The sequence below is a fragment of the Trichomycterus rosablanca genome, chromosome 22 (assembly GCF_030014385.1).
Source record: "Trichomycterus rosablanca isolate fTriRos1 chromosome 22, fTriRos1.hap1, whole genome shotgun sequence".
Classification (NCBI taxonomy): Eukaryota; Metazoa; Chordata; class Actinopteri; order Siluriformes; family Trichomycteridae; genus Trichomycterus; species Trichomycterus rosablanca.
Genome location: NC_086009.1, coordinates 15,122,740 through 15,148,932, shown reverse-complemented (window position 1 = coordinate 15,148,932; position 26,193 = coordinate 15,122,740). Strand labels below are relative to the sequence as shown.

General features: G+C 43.3%; 1 protein-coding gene across 1 annotated transcript in view; it reads right to left on the bottom strand.

The window, feature by feature from the left end:
* The window catches only part of LOC134336184 (retinoic acid-induced protein 1), an 82,748-nt gene that overhangs the window by 4,325 nt on the left and 52,230 nt on the right, over positions 1–26,193 (bottom strand). Inside the window, exons 2-4 of the mRNA XM_063018890.1 lie at positions 2,125–7,858; positions 1,134–1,227; positions 936–985 (exon numbers count right to left, since the gene is read on the bottom strand). Coding sequence (XP_062874960.1) covers positions 936–985; positions 1,134–1,227; positions 2,125–7,842 — 5,862 coding nt within the window. The 5' untranslated portion in view covers positions 7,843–7,858. The remainder of the gene's footprint in view (positions 1–935; positions 986–1,133; positions 1,228–2,124; positions 7,859–26,193) is intronic.

Sequence of the window (26,193 nt, the reverse complement as noted above, 5' to 3'; positions counted from 1 at the left end):
CCTCATGCTTCCTGAAACACGCACAGTTTGAGCCAGATCAGTATTGGCATTGGTGTCCTGGAATTTTGACCATACCGTCAGAGAAGAAGTTATTGAATGTATAACCTGTGGAAATGCTTTACTTTTACTATCATCACATTCTGACCACATTTCTTTAGAGAAATTGACAGTTCACCACAATCCTTGCTGGAATAATTATTCAACCCTAATCAATGACAGCAACTTCACAGGAAACGTCTTGGTTGGTTATGGTTGTTTGAGTAATGAGAAACTACTCTCATAAATCACTGCAGTAATTATCAAAAGCTGGTAAGTATTTGCTTTTTAAATCTAAATAGCACCTATATTTTTGACCAGGCAGTGTACTATTGTTTGGGATTGTGTGGCAGCCAGTGTCACAAGAAATATTGCACAGGCAAATGAAAGAATAGATTTTTTGCTTTGGTCTCTCTTGTACCACTAGCAGTTACAGTGGATTCAGAAATGTTTAACCTCCATTGACTTTTGGGCAGTTTATTATATTGTGGATGGAATTTTGGATCCCAATTTAGCATAGCCAATCCACTGTTTATTTTGACCCCAATCCCAAAGTCCACCAATCCCCTTTTCACCCACACTACGCTGGATTTGCGCATGGATTTGCTCATTCAGTCTTGTGAGGGATAACTAGAATCAGAGAGCTGAGAGCAGTGAGCTTCTAATTAGCATCCTGCACTAGCATGACTATTACTGGAGATATGACTAGTCAACAAGCTGCTTGCTAGACTTGCTAGACCCTTTGTTGCCATTGATAGTGGATCTGATGGTCGACTGCACCGTAAACCCTCATTCAGTCTCTTTGTTAGGAGGGTCAGCAAATGGTTCAGCAAGGGCACATAATACAGTGAGGCTATTTTTAGGATTAAAGAAGTCTTTTAATGTTCTCGAACACTTACCTGGTGATTTGGACATTTTATCGAAAAAGTTTCCTCATCAAAGATGCAGCCTGTGTGGGACAGAGAAAACAGAATGGTATGATGTATGACTGGGCTGATTTATCCACTCCAGGTTTTAAGCTCTGGCAGAATTAATTACATGATCCATTGGATAAATGAAAGTCATCTGACTTACACAAACACAGTACTCTAGCTTACCTGTTTCTTTAGCACAAACGTAGTGATACTTGTAGGTACAGTTATTCCAACTGCAGGAGATCGAGGCTTGTTCTCTCTGGCACGTGAAGCATTTCTGTAATAACAAAGGCATTTGTTAAGAGTGGTAAAAAGGCATAAATGGGGATCAGTGTTCGTCAAGTTGCTTTTATTCTTGAAATTTTTAAAGATGGAAGTTCATAAAGAACAAGGTAAAGCAGCACACTGTAGGGGCGACAATGCTGATTCTGGGATTTACTGGGATGATCGCCAACTCATTCACATGTCATTCAACAACCATAGGATGACAACACAATTGGTGACCCACAATTGGAATTGGAATCTAACCAAGGGTGTCACTGTAGTCCCCTTCACAAAAATTGGCATCCTTGGAAATCATAAACAAAACAGTAAAACTGTAAAACCATTCTTAATTCCCTATCCCCTTTGTTAGAAGTACCAGTTTGACCACACACAGTGATGGCATGCCTCAAGAGGTCCAGGAAGCCTAAACTTGGGCATAGTGTGATCTTTCAGCAGGACAATGATCCAAAACACACCTCATAATGACCCAGAATGAATCAAGATTTATATAGATGAATCAAGACACTACAGAAAACCTAAGGGAGAAGAACCTGCTATAGAGAAGACTCCACAAGCTTAAATCGCAAGATCAAAAGGACCTCTGTCCTAAAAGAATCTGTATGGATCCCTTTCATATCCCTTTCAATTTGATCTCTAGTCTCATTACCAGTTCTTTGAGTTGTTATCTTGGCAAAGGGAAGCTGCAAATTGTGCTAAATAAAGGGGTGCCAACAAATGTTGCACAAAAGGAGTTGAGAAAACGTAGCTTTTTTTTTCTCTCTTTTCCTCCATGGTTCATCATAAACTTTGATAAATAAAGAGCCTTAACATGAAAAAGATGAGATACTCTGACATATATACAGTCTTTCCATCCATACATAAACAATAAATATATTGCCCATATGCTTACTGTGTGTGCAGAGTCCTGTGCAGCTTCCTTGAGTCCGTACAGTTTGCCTGCGATGAGGATCACTCCACTCGTCCAGACAGCACAAGACACATGCGCCCAGTGTTCATTAACCTCGGCCTCCAGCTGCAACCTCTGCAAAGCAGAGTAACAGTCCTCCTCACCAGCAGAGGGAGCTCCTTTAACAGCTCTGCCTTGCAACAGCTGCAGTCTTTTGAACCTCATATGCAGACCAAGTCGAGTCCGGAGCTGTGACCTTCTTTCTTTCATCGCCGGCTTGCAGTCTGCTTTACTCGATTCCTCTTGAGGGAAGTCTTTTGTGTCCTTTTCCTCTAAAATATCGGTCTGCTCTGCGGTGCACGTGGTCGTCTTGTCTTGCTGTTCGTCATAGTTTCGCCTAAAGTCTTCTCGGTACTCTAGGGACAGTGTTTTCCGTGGTATGGTGTTCTCAGGGTAGTATGGGCCACACAAGTCTCCAAGTTCTCTGTAATTTGCTGGCTTTCCACACAGACAGCATACAAGACACTTGTCAGATAGGCTTTTGTTAACTATTGGGCCCTGAAGCATTACTGTAGAGTCTGGAATTGCCTTGGTTAAAGTGGCTTCATTTTTAATTCTTACCAAGTTCTTCCTTTTTGCTTTTTTCACAGTAAGCAGGTGCTCTTCTTCCGGCCTGTTCACGATTGTGCAGAAAGAGGCCGTCTTTCTTGAGCCGTCGATGTGTACATACGGTTTGAATGAACGTTTGATGCCGCTCTCTTGTGGTTGGAAAACGTCCTTGGAAAACAGTTTTCCTTTGACTGTCGGGATTTCCTTTCTGCGTTTGGTTTTGTGTTCAGATTCATTCACGGTGGTCATTACGACGTTAACGTTCTGTTGAATCATTTTTTTCAGCCCAGACTTTTTTTTAATGCCTGGTCTTTTGACTACAGTTTGCTGACCCAGAGCTTCTCCTTGTTTCTTTTTATTTGATGACCGTCTACCTCTTTTTGCTTCAATGACTCTTGAGCACAATTCCACTGAAAGCTGTTCAGGTTCTGTACTCCCATCTGTAGCATGGGGGGCAAAAGAAGCTGGTGGTAAAGTTGCTTCAACTGAGGTAGGGACGGGCATGTCTAGTTGAGTCTGCTCATGCAATTCCACAGGTGGCACGCTGTTTGCTAGTTTGATTCCTTTTCTTTTCTTCTGTTGCTTTAGATGCATCTCGTGGTTATTTTTAATGGCTCTCTGTTTCGCTAACCTTGGTGTGTTGATAATGAGACTCGTAGTCTCAAGTGTATCTGCAGCATTGGTGATCTCCATAATGGCCCATTTTCTTCGCTTTTTAAGAGGAGTTTGAATACCTACTGCTTCTGGAGTCTCCTCAATCTTTACTGGGTTCTCACCTTCTTCTGGTGCCGTTATTGTAGTATTTACTGACTTTCTTTTCTCGGTCACCAGGAATTCTAGGGCTGGCTTTAATGTTAATTCATCCTGGGTTGCATCTGGTTGGATAGGTAGAGGCTGTTTTTTGGATATAGGTGATGCGATTTTCTGAACCATCGCTTCATATTTAAGTCCTCTGCCTTTTCTAGGAGGCAAATATTTTGTTTTAGTGGGACCCTGAGGGGGCAAACTAGATGTATCATCTTCAAATGGAAGGCTTTCTTTGGTCATAGTGCTACATATAGATGGTTCTAAGGTATGTCCTTGCTTTCTTCTCCCCTTGGTACCTCGGGTATCTTGAAGCAGAGACTGTTGGACTGGTTGACTGCCTTTCTGATCTTTCTTCTTATTAATTGGGCCTTTAAATTTTAAACTAGATTTTCTTTTAACTGGAACAGAGATGATTTTCTCATTTGGCAGGCTTAGTGAATCTGCACAGATATTCTCATGTATAGAGGATTTTTGGTTTTGACATGGATGGGCTACGGCTACCTCCTGCGTATGTGTTTCTGTGAGCCTAATTGCTGATGCCTCAGCCGCCAAGGTCTCTTTCCTTTTTTCTTTTTGCTCTGATAATTTTCCCTGTGTTTGTTTCCTAGATCTTAATACCATGGATTTTTGATCTTTTGCTTCAGAATTTACAAACGAGGCATCTATCTCAGTATCTAATGAGGAACCCGTGGTGCTGTCTATAGTAGAGCACAAAGTAGTGTCAGTAACAGTTTCTAAAGTGGCTGTTGTATTTTCTTGCTGTGTAGTGGTTTCACTGATGCAACTTGTGCTGTTCATATTCTCAACGTGAGCTTGTATGTTGTCTTTATATTTTAGGGATTTGGTCTTTGAATTTAGGCTTCTTGGTCGTCCAGGGCCTTTATGAGTTACTCCTTCATTAGGCTTTAAGCCAGTTTTTGGACTAGACTTTGGGCCAGGCTTTAAACCTGTTTTAATAGTTAACAATGGCCCTGATTTTGGGCCTTGTTTTGGCCCAGACTTGGAGCCTTGTTTTGGACTAGACCTCAGACTAGACTTTGTACCAGGTTTGAAACTCAGCTTTGGGGCTGATTTTGTACCAGGTCTTAAATCAGTCTTTACATTTTGTTTTAGACCAGGCTTTTGTCCTGGCTTTGGACCTACTTTCGGGTCAGGTTTCGAAATGGGCTTTGCAACTGGTTTTCTTCTTTCTTGGTTGCAAACTTTCAGGCTACCTTGTGACCCTAGAGAGCGAGTACACATACGGGATGGTAAAACGTCCGCCAGTTTGGGTGTTTGACTGCTGTCCGGCTGTACCGCTCCCATTTGTTCAGAGAATAGGGCACTATTGCTTGAGGGCATATCAGGTTTTTGAGGAGATGGTGGGACCACATCTCGTTCCACACTCATCTGGCTCCCAATAGATGCATTTGAATGAATCAGCCTTTGCCTACCTCGGGTATGCTTCCTACCCAATAGTCTTGGATGTGCTGAGGGGGCTACAGGCTCTGCTTTCGTTGTTGGCATTACTGCACTGGGACAGCTAATCCCTGGCTCTATTTCTTCATCTCCTTTCTGTGGAGAGGGTGGTGTATTAGCCCAAGAGGGTGCAGAGTGCATTATTGACTTGCCGGGCAACTGAGGCGAATCAGGCTCCAGCACCTTTGCATCAATGCGATCCCTCGCCTGGGTCTGAGGTGTTGCTTTCTCATCGAAAGCTGAGAAGCCAGTCTTGACAGAGTGAGACTGGGGTGCAATGTCACATGGGGCTGACCCTCTTTCATTTCCTCTATGGGCTATGTCTTGAACGGTGGTCTCTCCAGCATCCGTTTTGACCAGAAGTCCACCTGCTTTATCTTCTGGCTTATCACAGGCTTCTGTAAAAGACTCTTCTTGTTTTGCTTTATTATTGACCACCTCATGAGTTGGTGGTAACCCTTCATTCTCGCTCACTTCAATGGATGAATTTAATAAGACAAACTGCTGCTTTTCAAAGAAGTCCTGTTTTTCAGAGGTTGACAGTTTCTCCTCTGAAAACTCACACTGAGGGGTTAGATAAGATACGTCTGAATCTTCCGTTTTCTCAGGTGAACTTTGATTTGAGTTAAGTGAATCTCTTGAAATAGCTGGTGATGTCGTCAGACCTTCAATAGTAAGCTGTGATTCCAATTTAAATACTTCTGATTTTGCTTCTGCAACTTCATTTTCATTTTCCTTGCTGCTGACGTCTAAAAAGCCCTTTCCAGGAAAGTCTTGATCCTCTCTATCATATTTGCTTTCCAGGTTCTGATAAATAGTGTCTCCTGTTTCGTAAGAATATCTTTCATTTGTCACAGCTTTATTCATCTTATGGATGAGGGAGGGGAACTTCTCATCCTCTGGCCATTCCTGTTGTTTCTCGGTTTCCTCAAGAACCCCTTCTTTACATTCATGTTCTGTAGGCAGGTTAATGGGTCCAATTTTCTTTTCATCAGTCGTCCTCTCGGTCCAGATAGACTTCTCTAAATTTTCCTTTTGAGTGATCTCTGGTTGCTTTATGCCTAGTCGAGAATTACTCTCCTGCTTCATAGGACTTGTGGCTGTTACACTAATGGGAGACCTCTCTTCTCTTAAACTCCCGAGAGAACTGTTCTGCTCTTCTACAATTGGCACTCTTTGCATTTTAGGGTCACAGTTAAGATGACCTTCAGAGGTTGTACTCCGCAGACTTCTATCCGAATCGCCTGATCTGACGGACATGTCATCTGCCGAGTTCATAGAGCAGGTAGACACTGTGTCTAAACTCAGTTGAGAATGTGCTGAGGCCTGTGTCGGGCCTTTGCCCTGACCGAAATAGTAGTAGTTCTGTTCCATCTGGTCTTCTGTGCTGCTGGAGTATCCTCCCTCTTGTACTACAGATGACAAAGATCTTGGTGTGTCGAAAGTGTCATTGGTTAGAGAACCATGTTGGCTCTCGGGACATGAAGAGTCCTCCATTGCCTTTAACTGGCCCCTATAGTCCTCTCCTTTTTTTGGCTGGTTTCGCTTGCCATTTTTTTTGTTGGCCATAAGAGCCTCTGAGAGTAATAACTGTTGGACGTTATTAGAGATGTTCTCTACCTGAGATGTCAGGGCATTCAGGCTCCACAGGCTCGGGTTAGAAAAAAGCTTCTCTGAGAAACGGTCCTTCAGAGAGCTTGAATAGCTCTGAGAGTGGTGGGTAACACTAGGGGATGACTGGGTGTGTGCAGGCATCAACATATTCTGATCTTGCAGACCGGCAGAAGAGGACGAACTTGCAGGATTGATTGTTTGACCATACTGAAACGTATCAGGATTGGGCATTAACGGAGACGGGGTGGAACTGTATGAGGGAGACCTGCCTACAGACCGAGCAGGTGAGTGACTGGAACTTGGACTACAGTTCTGGTAGTACTGCTCAGGTGACCTCACAGAAATATCTGTGATGCAGTAGTTTTGTTGGGACTGATTGTAATGTTGGAATTTCGGATGGCTCTCTGGTGTACTCGGAATCCCTTGCATGGGACCTTGCTGTTCAAATCCAGTCCGTGATGCGGGCTGTTGGTAGCCGTAATTATTCTGAGTTCGATACCCACTCTGCTTCAGGGTACTGTGGTTACTCATTTGCCTTGAATACTGAACGTTAGGGGGCATTCCAAAGCCACTTTTGTAGGCATGAGGGATTGAGTTGCATTTCTCCATGTAGTTTGAAGAGGTAGAGGAGGGTGGTCGGGCATGTTGAGGAAAATGAACGTGACTCTGTGGGTACATCAAAGGGGATGGGGAAGGATTGGGACGATGTCCTTGTTGATGGGGGTTCGTATACGCAGGAGCAGACGGTTGTGAGGGCAGATGGCACTGGCTTTGAGAAATGCTTAGCATATTTTGCTCGATGTACTGGGATGACCCGCTAGGCCGAGGTTCAAGATGACCCACCATTTCTTGCTCGTACTGAGACATTTGAGTAGACTCGTCCCACTTCTGCGGCAAATGCCCTTCGCTCATGTACTGGGCTGAGTATCCAGAACTCACATGGCCACTGTAGCCAGACTGCACGTGCTGGGTAGGAGGTTTGCCACCTCCGTATGGTTTCTTGGTTTGAGCTGAACCGCTGCCATAGCTAGGGTAGTTTTGCTGCCCATAACAGTCTTTAGACGCTGTTCCTGCTGGTGGCATCCCTGCAGCAGAAAGCGAGTGTGTCTCGTAGCCCTGTCCGGTCTGGCCGAGATGATGTCTGTAATTCTCAAGCCGAGATAATTCACGAGGTTCCTGCTGGTAGCAGTGTTGGTTGCCCTGGAAACCACTCCGCTCTCGGAAGGACTGCATGGCTTCGGCTAGGCTCCTATAAAAAAAAAAGAAAACAAGAGAGACTGCTTAGGGCCGTGAAATAATTTTCTAGTCGTAGATCACTCGTATATTCATGACAATTAAATGTTTTTAATCACATTTTTATCGAAAACAAATTCAATTGTAACGCAAACAGGCTACTTAGTCATTCAGAAAATCAAAACATTGAGCTTCATTTAAGCATTGCAGGATTTAATTTGCTTACAGCGGTTGTGTTCAGTCATTGTGTTATTCTTTCAAATCTGTAAACGTCAACACCTAAATTAGAAAGCATTAGCATAGTCCCAGTTTCCCCATAAATTGTATTTTTACATAAATTGTATCATTAAATTATACAAAATGATTGAACGGAATGATTCATTGAACGTATTTGATTCATCTGAAACAATTTATGCTCAATTGTAAAGCATTAGCTGCCTATTACGCTAGCCCACCACCACCACTGAGACGCTCTGTGCTTCTATCGACTGGCCAGGCATCCACACAGACATGATTACGAAGACTATCTCTGAGAGGGTTTGGATAGCTGAAGCCTTTTGAAGAATTGGCACGCTGTCCAGGGTATTCCTGCTTTTTCCCAGTGTTTCCCGTTAGAACTGGACCTAAAGGGAGCCTGCCCAGCTTAAGCACAGATGAAAAGGAAATTAAATTAAAAATAAAGTGTGGAACAATGGCACCGGTCTAATTTACTAGCCCACCACAGCCAGCCTTACCATATTGTGTCTTGTTTTTGGGAAAAGCGAACCTTGTCATGGTATGCCATCATTGAGGTGAAATCTGTTTACATGAAGTCCATGATAATTTCAGCAAAACAATGCCAGTGGGTAAATCAAAGGAGATGGGGAAGGATTGGGACGATGTCCTTGTTGATGGGGGTTCGTATACGCAGGAGCAGACGGTTGTGAGGGCAGATGGCACTGGCTTTGAGAAATGCTTAGCATATTTTGCTCGATGTACTGGGATGACATCTAGGTCGAGGTTCACGATGACCCACCATCTCTTGCTCGTACTGAGACATGAACTTCATTCAGGGCAGATTTTGCATGCATTACAACTTTGTATGCAAAGAGTGCATATGCTTGACTGGCCTGCCTGCAGTCCAGATCTGTCTTTTATTGAAAATGAATGTTGCATCATGAAGAAGAGAATTAAACAATGACAACTACAGACTGCTGAGTAGCTGAAGTCTTGTACCAAGCAAGAATGGGCAAAATATCCAACAATTAGTGTACGCAGTTCCCAAAACAATAAAAAGTGGAATTAATAGAAAAGGTGATTTAACAGAGGAAAACACACCTTTGTCCCAACTTTTTAAGAAAGAGTTTTGCATTTTTAAATACTGCTCTTATAACTATGTAACATAACATACAGAAACCCATGTGGACACAGGGGCTCTTATTGCTGTGAGGCCATTGTGCCGCCCACATCATGAACATCATTTGACCATTTACTCAATGTCCTTTCATTAATGTCACCCACAAATCTTTTCCGTCCTGAATGGGTTTGGCTTAAGCCTCCGATAGTCACCAACAAGGTCTTGTTTTATGAAGGATACAGCAGCTATAAAGGGTATAGTGTCGCCTAGAGAGTGAAATGCAAGCTCTTCTGTTTTTGCAGTTTCTGCACTCCACCAATGCCTATTGAGGGACAATAACCAGGTCCCATCAGGTCCTTGCATTACTCATCCAACTAACACTCTCTTGGAAGTCACCAGGCCCTGAGCTTGCTGTTCCCCTTCTGCAATGGCATAGCCAGCTCCCAGGAGGCTGTTAGCCACCTATTACTGAGTCAGTGATGCTGCAGCGTGTGCGAACCCGAATGGCATCACTTGGGATGCAAACGTCAAGATCTGAAATATGCATATTGGCTGTGGTAAAGAATACTCTCCTGAGAAACCTTTGTTTATATCATCACAGAATCACCAAGGTGCTTAAAGATACTGTTGATCAAATTCTTGTTTTTGGACATAGCCAATGTCTTTGTCAGCATAAAGAGATTTCTCATTCTGCATTTCATTCACATTACAGCCACCAATGGGTTTCTGTCAAACATACCACTTTTGACCAGAAAAGGTGAGTGTTAACCTTTTATCCCTCCCAATTTAGTCATATCCAATTCTCCAATTGTGGGAAATTAATCTGCAGACTACTGCATGCCCCTTCCCACAAGCACATGGTCACCAATCGCTTCTTTTTACCTGCCAGAGCTGATTTCTCACAGAGAGCTCTCTCATTCACGGAGAGTCATGCACTACTATCCGTGAATCCACCATCCCTTGTGCAGGTGCCTTAAGGCCATTGGGGGTATTTACCAGTAGTGGCTGCAATTAGAGCAGCCCTGAGGAACCCCTTTGACCCTTCCTCCCTCAGACACAGCCAGTTATGCCTGAGCTCGCACCCGGATGGTCAAAAGCCCAGAGATCTCAGTGGTGGTGGGCTAGCTCATTAGACTGCAGTGCCAGTCAAGCACCAAGCTGTTTGTTTTGTACGTAGGAATGAACTCAACATATTAAAATACAGTCTATTCATTAGAAAATACTAATATTTCAGCATGCTTTTTATGTTTCTACTCCCTACCACATCAGAATTTTTATAAGCTCTGTATTAGCCTTGAGTGTATCATGATATTGTACTTTTTATTACACTTTTTGCGCTTGCACTGCAACATTAACTATGCATTATTTTTCCTTTACTTAGTCAAAGCAATGCCTGCTCACAAAGAAAAAAAACAATTATGGCTAGTATTTCCACTGTGCTCTGTTTGAAATCTAATAAAACAACATAAAATGAAATAAAAAGCAAATGCACAATAAAAACACCAATTTTCAACCATTTCTCTGTGCTTAATTTCAGTCCCAGTCAAGGATTTACATCTGTGTACATCTACGTAATTCCATACTCTGTATTAACCCTGCTCTTATGAGGGTATGTTCTTCATTGGCGGTAAGATTTTGCACTAAAATTTACCAAGCATTTTCTGGCTGCTCCTAAATGAAAGCATTTATGGGTTGGATTTTCACTCTGCTGTTTTTTTTTCAGTCCAATAAACCAATAAATTAGGCGTGTGGTATTTGATAATCCCCAATATATTAGGTAGGGTTAAAGGATTAGAGGGTGAAAGTTGACCTTTAGAAAAAGAGCCCACAGCTGAAAATAGATTACCGATGGGAAAATAAACATGATGACCATAACAGGGAAAATGCCATGATATAAACTACTGCCAAATGTATGTGGACACCTGCTCATGAGCATGTTGGGCGTCCAATTCCAAAATCATCATCATGTGTTTTGATTTGGGCATTCTTTGCAACGGCAACAGCCTCCACTTTTCTGGGAAGGCTTTTTACAAGGTTAGACAAGAAGGTCTGGCTCGCCGCTCAGGTGGCGCAGCGGTGAAGTTTGCTAGCACACCAGAGTTGGGGTTTTTATATACATTGTATCGAATCCCAGCTCTGCCTTCCGACTGGGCTGGGCTGCTGCATGAACAACGATTGGCTGTTGTCCATAGGGTTAGAGGGTAAAAAGTTGGATTATAGGTCCTCATAACTGGTGCAACTGTGGCCTGCTGGCTGACTGATGGCGCCTGCACAGGGCTGAGGAACAATGCTGATGGGGGTGTGGCCCTCCGTACACAGTGCCCGTCGGTGTATGAACTTGACTCGTGCAGGTGAAAAATGCAGTCTGTACTGACTGTACGTGCCGGAGGGGGCGTATGTCAGTTGGGAGGCGTCCTCAGTCAGCGGTGAAGGGTCGAATCAGTATCAGGGTAATTGGACACGACTAGATTAGGGGAGAAAATGGGGGAAAAAGTGGGGAAAAATAGAAAAAAAAGAAGGTCTGGCTCGCAGTTGACATTCCAATTTAATTCTCTGCAGTCTGCAATCATCTGCAGTAAGTTTTTCCAAATTGTTGGCGCAATGCTGGAAGCATATTATCTATTGTGTGGAAATGATTTACACCTGTTAGTAATAGGTAATGAAAAAGTAAAGGATGTCCACATACTTTTGGCCATACAATGTATAATTAATAGTAGCCCTCTTTTATTTCAAACCAAAAGCTGTATTAGATGTTGCCAAACCATGATGCCAAATTTCAAGAAGGGGACAAATACAAATACGGGAGGCAGTTGTAGCCTAGCAGTTAAGGTACTGGACTAGTAATCAGAAGGTCGCTGGTTCAAGCCCCACCACTGCCAAGTTGCTCCTCTTGAACCCTTAATCCTCAATTGCTTACACAGTATACTGTCCCAGTAAGTCGCTTTGTATAAAGGTGTCTTCTAAATGCCTAAATGTAATTGTAAATTTATAGGGCAGTGGTAGCTCAGCGGCTAAAGAGGTTGTTGGTTCAAGACCCACCACCACCAAGTTGAAACCCTTAACCCCTAGATTCAAACCCTCGGATTGTGTTCAGTAATAATTGTAATTCACTTTGTATAACAGTGTCGGCAAATGATCGAAAGTAATCGAATGATAAAAGTAATCGAAAGGTCTGCCAGGCTGCCACTGTTGGGCCCTTAAGCAAGGCCCTTAACCCTTGGTTACTTAGACAATAAACTGTCACAGTACTGTAAGTCGTTTTGGATAAAAGTGTCTGCTAAATGCTGAAAATTTAAATATAAATGGGACCATAGACACCAGCCATCGACATGCCTACAGATTTACAGATCTGTCTTCAAAGCCTGTTTATTTTTGTATTCGGTTCCTTGACTGACTGTGTCACAACTGTCTTCATGTTAAAGCTTTCCTTTCATCTATCTGTGCAATGTTTTCTGTACTGGTTGCCACACAATCCCAACGAATAATAGATCCACCCCAGTGCTTAATACTTAACAATTAACCCCTAAACACCATCATTGTTCCTTCATCTTTGTACAATACTTGCTTTCAGAATGTCTTGGGCTTATTTGTTCTGTCTGCTAAACATTCCTGCAGGTCTTTTTGCCCCTTTGCTCCTCATATGCTGCTTTTCTTGGTGGCCCAACAGTTAATGTGCTGGACTAGTAAGCAAACGGTTACAGGTATCAAGCCCATCACACCAAATTGCCACATTTGTGCCCTGAGCAAACTGTACCCCCACAGGACCACTACAGAGCAGGTATTATTTAGGTGGTGGATCATTCTCAGCAATGCAGTGACACTGACATGGTGATGGTGTGTTAGTGTGTGTTGTGCTGGTATGAGTGGATCAGACACAGCAGCGCTGCTGGAGTTTTTAAATACCGTGCCCACTCACTGTCCACTCTATTAGACACTCCTACCTAGTTGGTCCACCTTGTAGATGCAAAGTCAGAGACGATCGCTCATCTATTGCTGCTGTTTGAGTTGGTCATCTTCTAGACCTTCACCAGTGGTTACAGGACGCTGCCCATGGGGCGCTGTTGGCTGGATGTTTTGGTTGGTGGCCTGTTCTCAGTCCAGCAGTGACAGTGAGGTGTTTAAAAACTCCATCTGCATTGCTGTGTCTTATCCACTCATACCAGCACAGCACACACTAAGACACCACCACCATGTCAGTGTCACTGCAGTGCTGAGAATGATCCAACACCCAAATAATACCTGCTCTGTAGTGGTCCTGGGAAAGTCCTGACCATTGAAGAACAGCATAAAAGGGGGCAAACAAAGCATGCAGAGAAACAGATGGACTACAGTCAGTAATTGTAGAACTACAAAGTGCTTCTATATGGTGGTAGTGGTGAGTGTAGAAACAAGGAGGTGGTTTTAATGTTATGGCTGATCGGTGTAGGTCCATAATAATATACTGCAGCACAACTGCTGATCAAAAGCTTTCTCTGCAATATCTGCATTGCAATGTAGGGATTATTTTTAGTCCGTGAATAAAATTACAGTTCATCTTTTTAATTAGCTTAATTTAATTAACCTACCCTGCTTTAAATTACGTCTACTCTCATCTCATAGATAAAGTATCTCAGACCTCCTGAAAGTTCTTGCAGAACACTTGGAAAATGCTAAAAAAAAAAGGATGCTAATTGGATCTGATGTGTTTAATTATTCGCTTTGTCTTGCTATAGTGCAAAATGTCTCGAATGGCATTTTGAGCGACGGCGCTAAAGTTTTCAACTTGACCTTTTAAGGAACAAAACCACACAGCAATCGCTGAGAAGAGATAGCTTTATGAAAGAGGACAAATAGAACGTCCAGGGCAAACTGTTTGTTTTCACGATTCACATAAGAAATATGAGCGAGACATGTTAAAGCATGCATTCATGAACAGAAGGAAGAGCATGGCTGCGATTTTGGGTTTTCTGGTGTTGAAATTTGTTCTACTGGTTCAAATATCAGATCGATTGGGCGGGATGAAAGTGCTCAGTGGGTGTTTATTAGGGCAGGTCCAAAACTAATAATCTAATAAACAGTAGTGGATTCCTGACCCTGAAGTGCAGAGGCAGAAACAGAATCAGAACCAAAAGAGCCAAACAGGAATAAATGGCAACCACATGACTAAAAAAAAATCCAATTCCATCTGAGAATCACTGGCAACCATACAATGAGGCACATGAAGAACATTTGGACCAGTTGTGTTAAACATTATGATTATGAACAAAATAGATTCATCCTGGTAGCCAGATTAAGTTAACATGAGTGAAATGTAATGTAAATTTTTAATTTAAAATTAATATTTTATTTATTATATTTACATTTATTTTATATTAATATTTTATAATATTTTATTATTTAAATTAATTTAATTTAATATTTATATTTTATTTAATATTATTTACATTTTATTTTATTTAATAAATGTATTTAAAATGTATTTTATTAAAAATTATTTAATATTTAAATACCAGCATTTGGTTTACTATATATGGGTTTCCACAAGCTCAGCCCTTGATAATACATATGAAATACACCGATCAGCCATAACATTAAAACCACCTCCTTGTTTCTACACACATTGTCCATTTTATCAGCTTCACTTACCATATAGAAGCACTTTGTAGTTCTACAATTACTGACTGTACACCATCTGTTTCTCTGCATGCTTTGTTAGCCCCCTTTATGCTGTTCTTCAATGGTCAGGACCCCCACAGGACCACCACAGAGCAGGTATTATTTGGGTGGTGGATCATTCTCAGCACTGCAGTGACTGTTGAACTGAGAATAGTCCACCAACTAAAAATATATCCAGCCAACAGCGCCCTGTGGGCAGCGTCCTGTGACCACTGATGAAGGTCTAGAAGATGACCGACTTAAACAGCAGCAATAGATGAGCGATCGTCTCTGACTTTACATCTACAAGGTGGACCAACTAGGTAGGAGTGACTAATAGAGTGGACAGTGAGTGGACACGGTATTTAAAAACTCCATCAGCGCTGCTGTGTCTGATCCACTCATACCAGTGGAGCTGATAAAATGGAAGTTGTGTGTAGAAACAAGGAGGTGGTTTTAATGTTATGGCTGATCAGTGTACATACATTTTCATGCCAATTTGTGTGCCTTGTTTACAAAATAAGTGCAGACAGATTGTGTATCAAATTATTAGTTGTATCCAAAATACAGTCAAATAAATGCCTTAATACGTCTGGTTTTCTATATGCGATACATATCCAGTTGGCCAAATTCTGTTTGTATGGTTCGGACGGCTCTCTTTATTAAGGGGCTATGCAGAGTGGCCTTTAAATGTCGAGCTCTGCCTCTGCCAGCTTGGTGACGTTTAGTGGGGTGATTGCGCTGTCTCGTTCACGCCGTGGAAGCCTGCTGCATGTTTAAGCAGCAGCAGCAACAGCAGCTGTGCTCTGGGCATCTGGTTACAACTGAAAAATTGGGCAGTTTATAGTGTTAACAGGATTTTTTTCAACTAGTGCCTTGAATTCTACTACATGTAGATCTGTATGAAAAGAGGAATCAAAACAAGTGTTTTTGATAAAAAATAATAGAGGTGGCGCAGCAGTAAAACATGCTAGCACACCAGAGCTGACATTTCGAACTTGATGGCTCTGCCATCCGACTGGGCTGGGAAGCTACATGAACAACGATTGGCTTGTTGTTCATACAGGGTGGTAAGCCGGATAGGGCCCTCATAACTGGTGCAATTACGACCTCTGCTGGCTGGTTGATGCCGCCTGCACAGAGCCGAGGGATAATGTGGACAGGGTGTGGCTCTCCATACACAAAGCTGATCCGCATATGAACTCGCCTCGTGCAGGTGAAAAGATGCAGTTGGCTACTGCACACGTGTCAGAGAAGCAGTGGGGCTCAGCATCAGTAGAGACGAAGCGTAATGCAATCGGGTAATCAGATACAACTAGATTGGGAGGAAAATTGGGAAATATGCAATAATAATAATAATAATAATAATTAAGTGAGTTATACAGTTAGCTCTGCTATCAGCCGGCCAGGCGACTACACAAACACACGATTGATACATGTGTCTGTAAGTGGGTGGGGCAGTGGTGGAACAGAGTTTCCTTATAACTGCTGCAATTACGACCTCTGCTGGCTGATCAGTGGCACCTGCACAATGAGACGGGGGATAATGGAGATCAGTGCGTAATCTCTAATGGAAATTATGAACCTGTCTCATGCTGGTGCAAAGATGTGGTTAGTACTGCACATGTGTCAGAGGGGCAATGTAGGGGTTGACACCCTCATCTGTCAGGAGTGGAGGAGCAGCAGTATAATTGGATTATGATTGGGTAATTGGATACGACTAGATTAGGAGGAAAATGGGGGGAAATGCATTAATAATAATAATAATAATAATAATAATAATAATAACAATAATAACAACAACAACAACAACAAAACAACAATAATATTAATAATAATAATAATAATAACAATAATAATAATAATAACAATAATAACAACAACACTACTAATAATAACAACAATAACAACAACAACAACAACAACAATAATAATAATTAATAACAATAATAATAATAATAATAACAAAACAACAACAACAATAATAATAATAATAACAAAACAACAATAACAACAACAACAACAACAATAATAATAATTATTATTATTATAGTAATAATAATAATAATAATAATAATAAAACAAAGCAGAAACATTTTGGTGAAAACTGATAATGCTACTACAAACCCAAATAAAATGCAAATTAAAATGATAAATGGTGATTTTGAAAATTAGAAACAATCTTTTATGCAAGTAAATGACAGGCAACGATGCAAGTTGTTGACAACATCCAGAAACGCCGCTAAGTTCTCCGGGATTAAGCTCTTTTGAGATAAACTGCCACAAAGTACAAACATGTTGTGGTAATTAAAAATGAACTTTATGTTAGTGGCACTTTGAAATGCCAACAGCAAACTTTGTGAAAGTTTAATTAGATTAAACTTTGATTGCAGCAGCAACGTATCAGAACTAAGCAGCTGCATCAGATCTAAGTGGCAAATATAAGAGAAGACACCAAATTATTTCATTTTAAAAGTGGATTTATTTTAAGTCTAAATGCTTTAAAATGAATATATATCTTAAAATGACTTTATGCAGGTAGCGATCTGGACATGCCTTCTTATTCTGCCTGGTGAACTCGAGCCTGGAATAGACGATGGTCGAGCCCATGTGCTGATCTTGATTACAGAATCATGTCTATTTTTAACTCAGTGCCACATAAAGGATTAAATGTCAAGGCCATTCAGTATTGATTTTTGGCGATGCCCTTTCCACGCAGAAATGTTTCCAGATTTAATAAATCTTTTAATAATATTATGCACGGTTGAAGGTGAAATACCAGAACCTAAAGTACCAGACAACTGGTAATTGAGATCCCCCCCCCCCAATTTTCTCCCCAATCTAGTCATATCCAATGACCCTGATTGCGTTACGCTTCACCTCTACCGACACAACCCTCCACTGAGGACAGGATGCAGACCAGCCTTGTGCACGTAGAGCCACACCCTGATCAGCATTATTCCCAAACTCTGCGCAGGCATCAATCAGCCAGCAGAGGTTGTAATTGCACCAGTTTGAGCCCCTATCCGGCTCCCTCCCTGGATGAACAACAGCCAATTGTTGTTCATGTGGCCGCCCAGCCCAATTATTTGCAAATTCAAGGGGGAGCCTATCCCAGCTTTTCAATGGGCACAAGGCACACAGTAACAGCCTGGACGGGGCGCCAGTCCATCGCAGGGCACACACACACACACACACACACACATTCACCTATAGGGCAATTCAGTGTCTCCAATTAACCTGACTCCACACAAAAAGGACCTGGATCACCCCGCCTGGGGATCGAACCCAGGACCTTCTTGCTGTGAAGCGACAGTGCTACCCACCGAGCCACCATGCCGCACTAAATTGATTCACTCACTCACTCACTCTTTTAACCGCTTATCCAATCAGGGTCACAAAGGGGGGGGGGGGGGGGGGGGGGGCTGGAGCCTATCCAAGCTTTTCAGTAACAGCCTGGACAGGGCGCCAGTCCATCGCAGGGCAGAAACACACGCACATACACACACACACACACACATATAGGGCAATCAGTGTCTCCAATTAACCTGACTGCATGTTTTTGGACTGTCTGAGGAAACCCACACAGACACGGGGAGACCATGCAAACTTCACACAGAAAGGTGACACTGCTACCCACCGAGCCAATTGACAGTGACAATTTAACTGTTATTGGTCCATGGATGGAGATGCTAGCGGGTTGTGTGGCCTCAGCCCACTGGTTTGAATGGCCTGAGGCTAAATGTGTTAGCTTAGTAAGCGCAAACTACAGTCTAAATAATCTGCCTTATGAGTTCAATGTCTTATTAGAACCCTCTCTATTAAGGCAGCTGCCTAGGTAGGCAGTAGGCAGCAAGGCAGCTCACTAGGTTGTTAGACAGACCCCTTTTGTGCCCCATGGACGTCAATGTAAGCACTCAGTTTTAGTCTAAGGATCACAGAGACTACAAACATGAATGTATTTTTAAGCATTTCCAAGTGCTTCACTTTCTGTCAGTTGGACATGATCCCCAGACTGATTCAACTACTTCAAAAACACAGAATTGATACATTTTTCTTCAAACCTTGGTACTGGTACGCCGGTGCCAAGTCGATACTTTTAACATCCCTGTGTACAACCCAGCTTCCCTGGCAACAAGACAACCGACTTCGCATATGCAGCCGAGTACTCAGCAGATGTCTTTGAAATTTCCGAGCGAGAGAGGAGCGGGGGAACGAAGAGTCTGTAAATTGGGGCAGGCTGATTAATATTCCAGCGCACGGAGGGAGCAGGGCGCAGCTGATGGAGGTAGATAATGAAAGGATTGAGGATTTAGGCAGAGGGAAGTCTTAGAAGCAGGTGATGCTGCTATGCTCTTGTCTCCCGGTCCCACGCTCCAATGAAGCAAAGGCCTCTCTTTGATTTCCCGCTCTCTCTCCGCAGGGGCGTTCCAGCTGGGCCCCGCGCACCTCTGCATGCTTTTTTTTTTTGCACCGCGCCCCGTCCTCCCGCTGCATTTTCCGTTCCAGAGATTGCTTACATTGATCTCTAAGGCGGAATGAGAAGTCTCAAATACTGGTTGTGCTAGGGGATTATTTTCTTTGAGACAGACTTCATCAATAATGCTGGTACAAAGGCACAATGACATTACTGGCCTGAAATGCTATATGCCTTGCTGCGCTCAATAAGGGCACAGTCATTTATTTCTTCCTGTGAGGCTCGCCGCTCTGCTCCATCTCCCCTCCACTTCAACTCACCTAATTGATGATGCAGAACGATTGCAGTGTCACTCACGCTAGCTCTTTCTTTCCTATCGTTTTCTCCCCCTCATCCTCTCGCCATCTCATTTATTTCTCCTCCTTCCTCTCGGTTTACCCCCCATCTTTCCCCTAAAAGCTTACTTCTACTCTGATCTATTTTAAATACAGATTAACATTTTAGATTCAGCATCAAGGCTTTCTCACTGTGACCTTGGGTGTACAGCAGGTGGTTGCCCGCAGTCTGATATACAAAACCCTTCTCTGCAAATCACTCAGCCAGCTCCAGTTCTTGAAGCATTAATGTACGCTGATTGTCAACAATGCAGACCAGCTCCTGGGCTCACCCTGCTATTGTCTGCTCATCTTTGACTGATTGCCAGTAGCCCAGACTTGATGATGATGATGATCATGCCATAAGCCAAAGAAAAAACCAAACCACCTTTGCACCGATTTGTCAGAGGGCCCTGCCCTGCCAACTGTACATCTTGAATAGCATCTGACATTTCATTTGTGCAAGTCTAACTGCTTTATGAAATACATGTTTGGCCGTTAGGTTGGAAATTGGATTGCCAACAATTCAATTCTGCCACAAAGCCGATGCGAGTTAAAGAGTTGAGGAAAGGGGAAGGGGTCAGTTTAAGAGCGGAATTGGAAATATACACTGATCAGCCTTAACATTAAAACCACCTCCTTGTTTCTACACTCACTGTCCATTTTGACTGTAGTCCATCTGTTTCTCTGCATGCTTTCTTAGCCCCCTTTCATGCTGTTCTTCAATGGTCAGGACTCTCCCAGGACCACTACAGATTGGTATTCTTTAGGTGGTGGATCAGTCTCAGTACTGCAGTGACATGGTGGTGGTGTGTTAGTGTGTGTTGTGCTGGTATGAGCACCTCACTGTCACTGCTGGACTGAGAATAGTCCACCAACCAAAAATATCCAGCCAACAGCGCCCCGTGGGCAGCGTCCTGTGACCACTGATGAAGGTCTAGAAGATGACCAACTCAAACAGCAGCAATAGATGAGCGATCGTCTCTGACTTTACACCTACAAGGTGGACCAACTAGGTAGGAGTGCCTATTATATTGGACACGGTATTTAAAAACTCCAGCAGTGCTGCTGTGTCTGATCCACTCAAACCAGCACAACACACACTAACACACCACCACCATGTCAGTGTCACTGCAGTGATAATACCTGCTCTGTAGTGGTCCTGTCATCTTTTGAAGACAACAAGAGACTCAGATGTTCGGACAGACAAGGGAAGCTCGTTCCACCACTTGGGTGCAAGTACAGAGAAGAGCCTTGATGCTTGTCTTCCTCGGGTTCTGAGTGGAGGATCAAGTCCAGCGAGACTAGTGGCTCAAAGGTTGTGTGGTACAGAATGGGTGTGATGAGTTTTCTAAGGTAGTTTGGGGCTGGTCCATTTTTGGCTTTGTAGGCGAGCATCAGTGTTTTAAACTGAACGCGTGCAGCTACAGGAGGCCAGTGAAGAGAATGCAGCAGTGGGGTGAGTGAGTTGTAAGGGTGTAATAGTGGACATGGGAGCACCTGCCAGGAGGGAGTTGCAGTAGTTCAAACAGAACTGCCACATGCACACTGAGGGTGGGTTAGAATTTAACACTGCTTTTGTTTGTGTAATTGAGATCTGTAGCTTTGCTCTTAATTCAAATCAACCTATTGGCTGTTGGAAACAAACTCTAATGATCATTAACTGAAAAAGTTAATTGTTTAATAATTAACATCACCAGTGTGGATAATAAATTTTTTTAATGCATTTTCTTTCCTTTTTCTCCCGACTTTTAAAGTATCCAATTACCCAATTGCATTATGCTTCCTGTCAAAGTACTGATGTTCACCTCCGCCCTGGTTGAGGAGAGCCGAGACTGACACACTCCCCCTCCGACACGTGTGCAGTAACCGACTGCATCTTTTCGCCTGCACGAGACGAGCTCATATGCGGATCAGCTTTGGGTACGGAGCGCCACACCCTGATCACATTATATCCCGTCTCTGTACACCCACAATCAATCAGCCAACAGAGGTTGTGATTGCATCGGTTATGAAATCCCTGTCCGGCTCCCACCCTGTATGAACAACAGTCAAACCTATCCCAGCTTTTCAATGGGCGCAAGGCACACAGTAACACCCTGGACAGGGCACCAGTCCTTTGCAGGGCACACACACATTCACCTATAGGGCAATTCATTGTCTCCAGTTAACTTGACTTGCATGTTTTTTGGACTGTGGGAGGAAACCGGAGCTCCCGGAGGAAACCCACGCAGACACGGGGAGAACATGCACACTCTACACAGAAAGGACCCGGACCACTCCACCTGGGGATCGAACCCAGGACCTTCTTGCTGTGAGGCGACAGTGCCGCCCAACTTATGATTCAGGAATTAAAACAGAAATAATGTATTTCTAGACCCCCAGCTGTTAGACACAGCTTCTGTTAGATTTCTTTTTTTAAGTAGAAAATTGGAAACCGTGAGTGTCTTTAATCTTTCCGCAACCCACTACGCATCACGAATACTCGGAGAAAATCTGATACGCGCAGGTAAATCTGACAGAACTGGGGGAGGGTGAGACGTGCCCTCTGAAAAGCTTCCGTTCATGTGATTGCACTGTCAGAACCGCTTTCTTTAACACTCGGAGGTCTAAGACAAAGGGATGCTGGAGCTGTTCCCCTCACTCCCTCTGTTCTCGCTTCCTACTGGCTGTCGCGTAGACCGACTGGGAAGAGTGTCTGGTCAGGGATGGGTGAGCGTGTCGGTGGGGCTCGGCCAAGCCGGCAGAGGGAGATGAGGACGTTCGAGAGCCCTTTGTTCTCTGTTGATGAAAAGCCGTACTGGATCCCGATTCCCGCACAGACAGACACGGAACATCACAAGCAAGCGGCACGACGTGATTAGATTAAACCCAGGCCTAAATGACTCTGCTCGCCTTAATTAAACTTTAATCTCCAATACCGCACAGATTACCTGCATTATAATTGAGTGGAGGAGTGAAGGCAGTGATTTAAGGAATGCTGTTTTTAAGATGGATGAGAGAGAGAGAGAGAGAGAGAGAGAGAGAGAGAGAGAGAGAGAGAGAGAGAAAGGACGTTGGGTTGCCTGAAGGTCGTGTCCCCCTGCGTGGAAAAAGTCTTTCTCTCTTTTCACCTTTTTTCTATCCTTTCCTTTTGTGAACAGAGGACACTGGGACGTGTGCTTGTCCAAAAATGGAGCACTCCGCTCCAGCTCCTGTCAGACCAAATGTCCCCTACACCTTGGTAAAAGTCAATAGGACTGCAATCCATTACCTACTGCCAGTCCGTCCCCTTCCCCCCTGCAAACTTTGCACCTTACTATAGCAAAACTCACAAACTTTTCCTAATTTGATCAAAAACCAGAACCAATGTGTAGTTTGTTCATAGATAGATAGATAAAGATAGATATTCTTTATTTGTCATATATACATATGCAGGTGTACAGTACAATGAAATGCTTTCTTCGCATATCCCAGCCTGTTTGAAAGCTGGGGTCAGAGCGCAGGGTCGGCCATCGTATGGCGCCCCTGGAGTTAAGGGCCTTGCTCAAGGACCCAACAGTGGCTGCATAGCAGAGCCTGGATTTGAACCGCCTATCTTCTGGTTGATGGCCCAATGCTCTACCCACTAGGCTACCACTGTCCCTAACTATATGGATATATAGCTCCAATAGCATAGGACTTAAATAGCAATTAAAATTGTGTGGACTGGGGACATGGAGGTAATGTAGAACAGCAAGATAAGTACAAGTAGCATAAACAAAGCAGGTATATTAATCATTATTAAGGGCTAATGTTATTTATTTTTATTTATTTTTTATTTTACATTCATAACAGGACAGGTAGTTTGGACTGTAGTTGGACACCAGAGCTCCTGGACCGCTCCATCTGAGAATCGAACCCAGGACCTTCCTGCTGTGAGGAGACAGTGCTACCCGAACCCGAACCACCTAGAGTGGTATGAAAGAATAGCCACCGGTGTCTTAATGTTTCTCCTGACAGTATTAATGTACTGTAATTATTGTATGATACAGATTTGTGATCTGTAAACAGAACTGCCACATGCACACCAGAGATGGGGACTCGAGTCCGAGTCGCACGTAAGTCGCACACACAGCGACTTCAGACTCGACTCGTGACTCGCAAAAAAATTACTTGTGGACAACAAAAGTCAGCAACATTACTTATGTGTGACAATTATATACTGTATATATATACTGTATATATACAGTGTATCACAAAAGTGAGTACACCCCTCACATTTCTGCAGATATTTAAGTATATCTTTTCATGGGACAACACTGACAAAATGACACTTTGACACAATGAAAAGTAGTCTGTGTGCAGCTTATATAACAGTGTAAATTTATTCTTCCCTCAAAATAACTCAATATACAGCCATTAATGTCTAAACCACCGGCAACAAAAGTGAGTACACCCCTTAGTGAAAGTTCCTGAAGTGTCAATATTTTGTGTGGCCACCATTATTTCCCAGAACTGCCTTAACTCTCCTGGGCATGGAGTTTACCAGAGCTTCACAGGTTGCCACTGGAATGCTTTTCCACTCCTCCATGACGACATCACGGAGCTGGCGGATATTCGAGACTTTGCGCTCCTCCACCTTCCGCTTGAGGATGCCCCAAAGATGTTCTATTGGGTTTAGGTCTGGAGACATGCTTGGCCAGTCCATCACCTTTACCCTCAGCCTCTTCAATAAAGCAGTGGTCGTCTTAGAGGTGTGTTTGGGGTCATTATCATGCTGGAACACTGCCCTGCGACCCAGTTTCCGTAGGGAGGGGATCATGCTCTGCTTCAGTATTTCACAGTACATATTGGAGTTCATGTGTCCCTCAATGAAATGTAACTCCCCAACACCTGCTGCACTCATGCAGCCCCAGACCATGGCATTCCCACCACCATGCTTGACTGTAGGCATGACACACTTATCTTTGTACTCCTCACCTGATTGCCGCCACATGCTTGAGACCATCTGAACCAAACAAATTAATCTTGGTCTCATCAGACCATAGGACATGGTTCCAGTAATCCATGTCCTTTGTTGACATGTCTTCAGCAAACTGTTTGCGGGCTTTCTTGTGTAGAGACTTCAGAAGAGGCTTCCTTCTGGGGTGACAGCCATGCAGACCAATTTGATGTAGTGTGCGGCGTATGGTCTGAGCACTGACAGGCTGACCCCCCACCTTTTCAATCTCTGCTGCAATGCCGACAGCACTCCTGCGCCTATCTTTCAAAGACAGCAGTTGGATGTGACGCTGAGCACGTGCACTCAGCTTCTTTGGACGACCAACACGAGGTCTGTTCTGAGTGGACCCTGCTCTTTTAAAACGCTGGATGATCTTGGCCACTGTGCTGCAGCTCAGTTTCAGGGTGTTGGCAATCTTCTTGTAGCCTTGGCCATCTTCATGTAGCGCAACAATTCGTCTTTTAAGATCCTCAGAGAGTTCTTTGCCATGAGGTGCCATGTTGGAACTTTCAGTGACCAGTATGAGAGAGTGTGAGAGCTGTACTACTAAACTGAACACAACTGCTCCCTATGCACACCTGAGACCTAGTAACACTAACAAATCACATGACATTTTACATTTTGGAGGGAAAATGACAAGCAGTGCTCAATTTGGACATTTAGGGGTGTAGTCTCTTAGGGGTGTACTCACTTTTGTTGCCGGTGGTTTAGACATTAATGGCTGTATATTGAGTTATTTTGAGGGAATAATAAATTTACACTGTTATATAAGCTGTACACAGACTACTTTTCATTGTGTCAAAGTGTCATTTTGTCAGTGTTGTCCCATGAAAAGATATACTTAAATATCTGCAGAAATGTGAGGGGTGTACTCACTTTTGTGATACACTGTATATATATATGTGTGTGTGTGTGTGTGTGATCTGATGTCATTCTGATCATGTCATTTTCTGCTCTCTAATAACGCTCCGGCCGCCTTAACCCGCAATGCACGCAATGTCACAGCGGTAAAAACACACTCTGGAACCAGAGCTGGGATCTCGAATACATCGTATCGAATCTTAGCTCTGCCTGCTAGGCTGAGCGGCCACATGAACAACGATTGGCTTGTTGTTTAGATATGGGCGGGACTAAGCCGGATGGGGTCTCTCTCTCATGACTGGTGGCTGATTGATGGCGCCTGCACAGAGATGAGAAAAGAGTGCCGTCAGGGTGTGTCTCTCCGTACACAACGCTGAGCTGCACTGCACTCGTCAAAGTGTAGGTGATTAGATGCATACGGCATGCTGCCCATGTGTCAGAGGGGGCGTGGGTTAGCTCAATCAGAGCAGGGATCAGCATTGGTGGAGAGGAAGCATGACGCAATCGGGCAATGGACGCACTGAAAGGGAGAAAAAGGGGAGAAAATGCATAAACAAACAAACAAACAAAAAAATAAGACGAGACGTAACTTTTTAGTGTCCCCACTTGATAAATAATATACAATTATATTAATATAAGTGGATATACCTTCAATATACTCCATTTGTACATCTTTACTGAAACCTAAAGTAATTTTTACGGAAAATGTATGATTTTTGAAAAAATAACCCTTGAAACCCCCAAAATGTCATTCAGTGCAATGGTC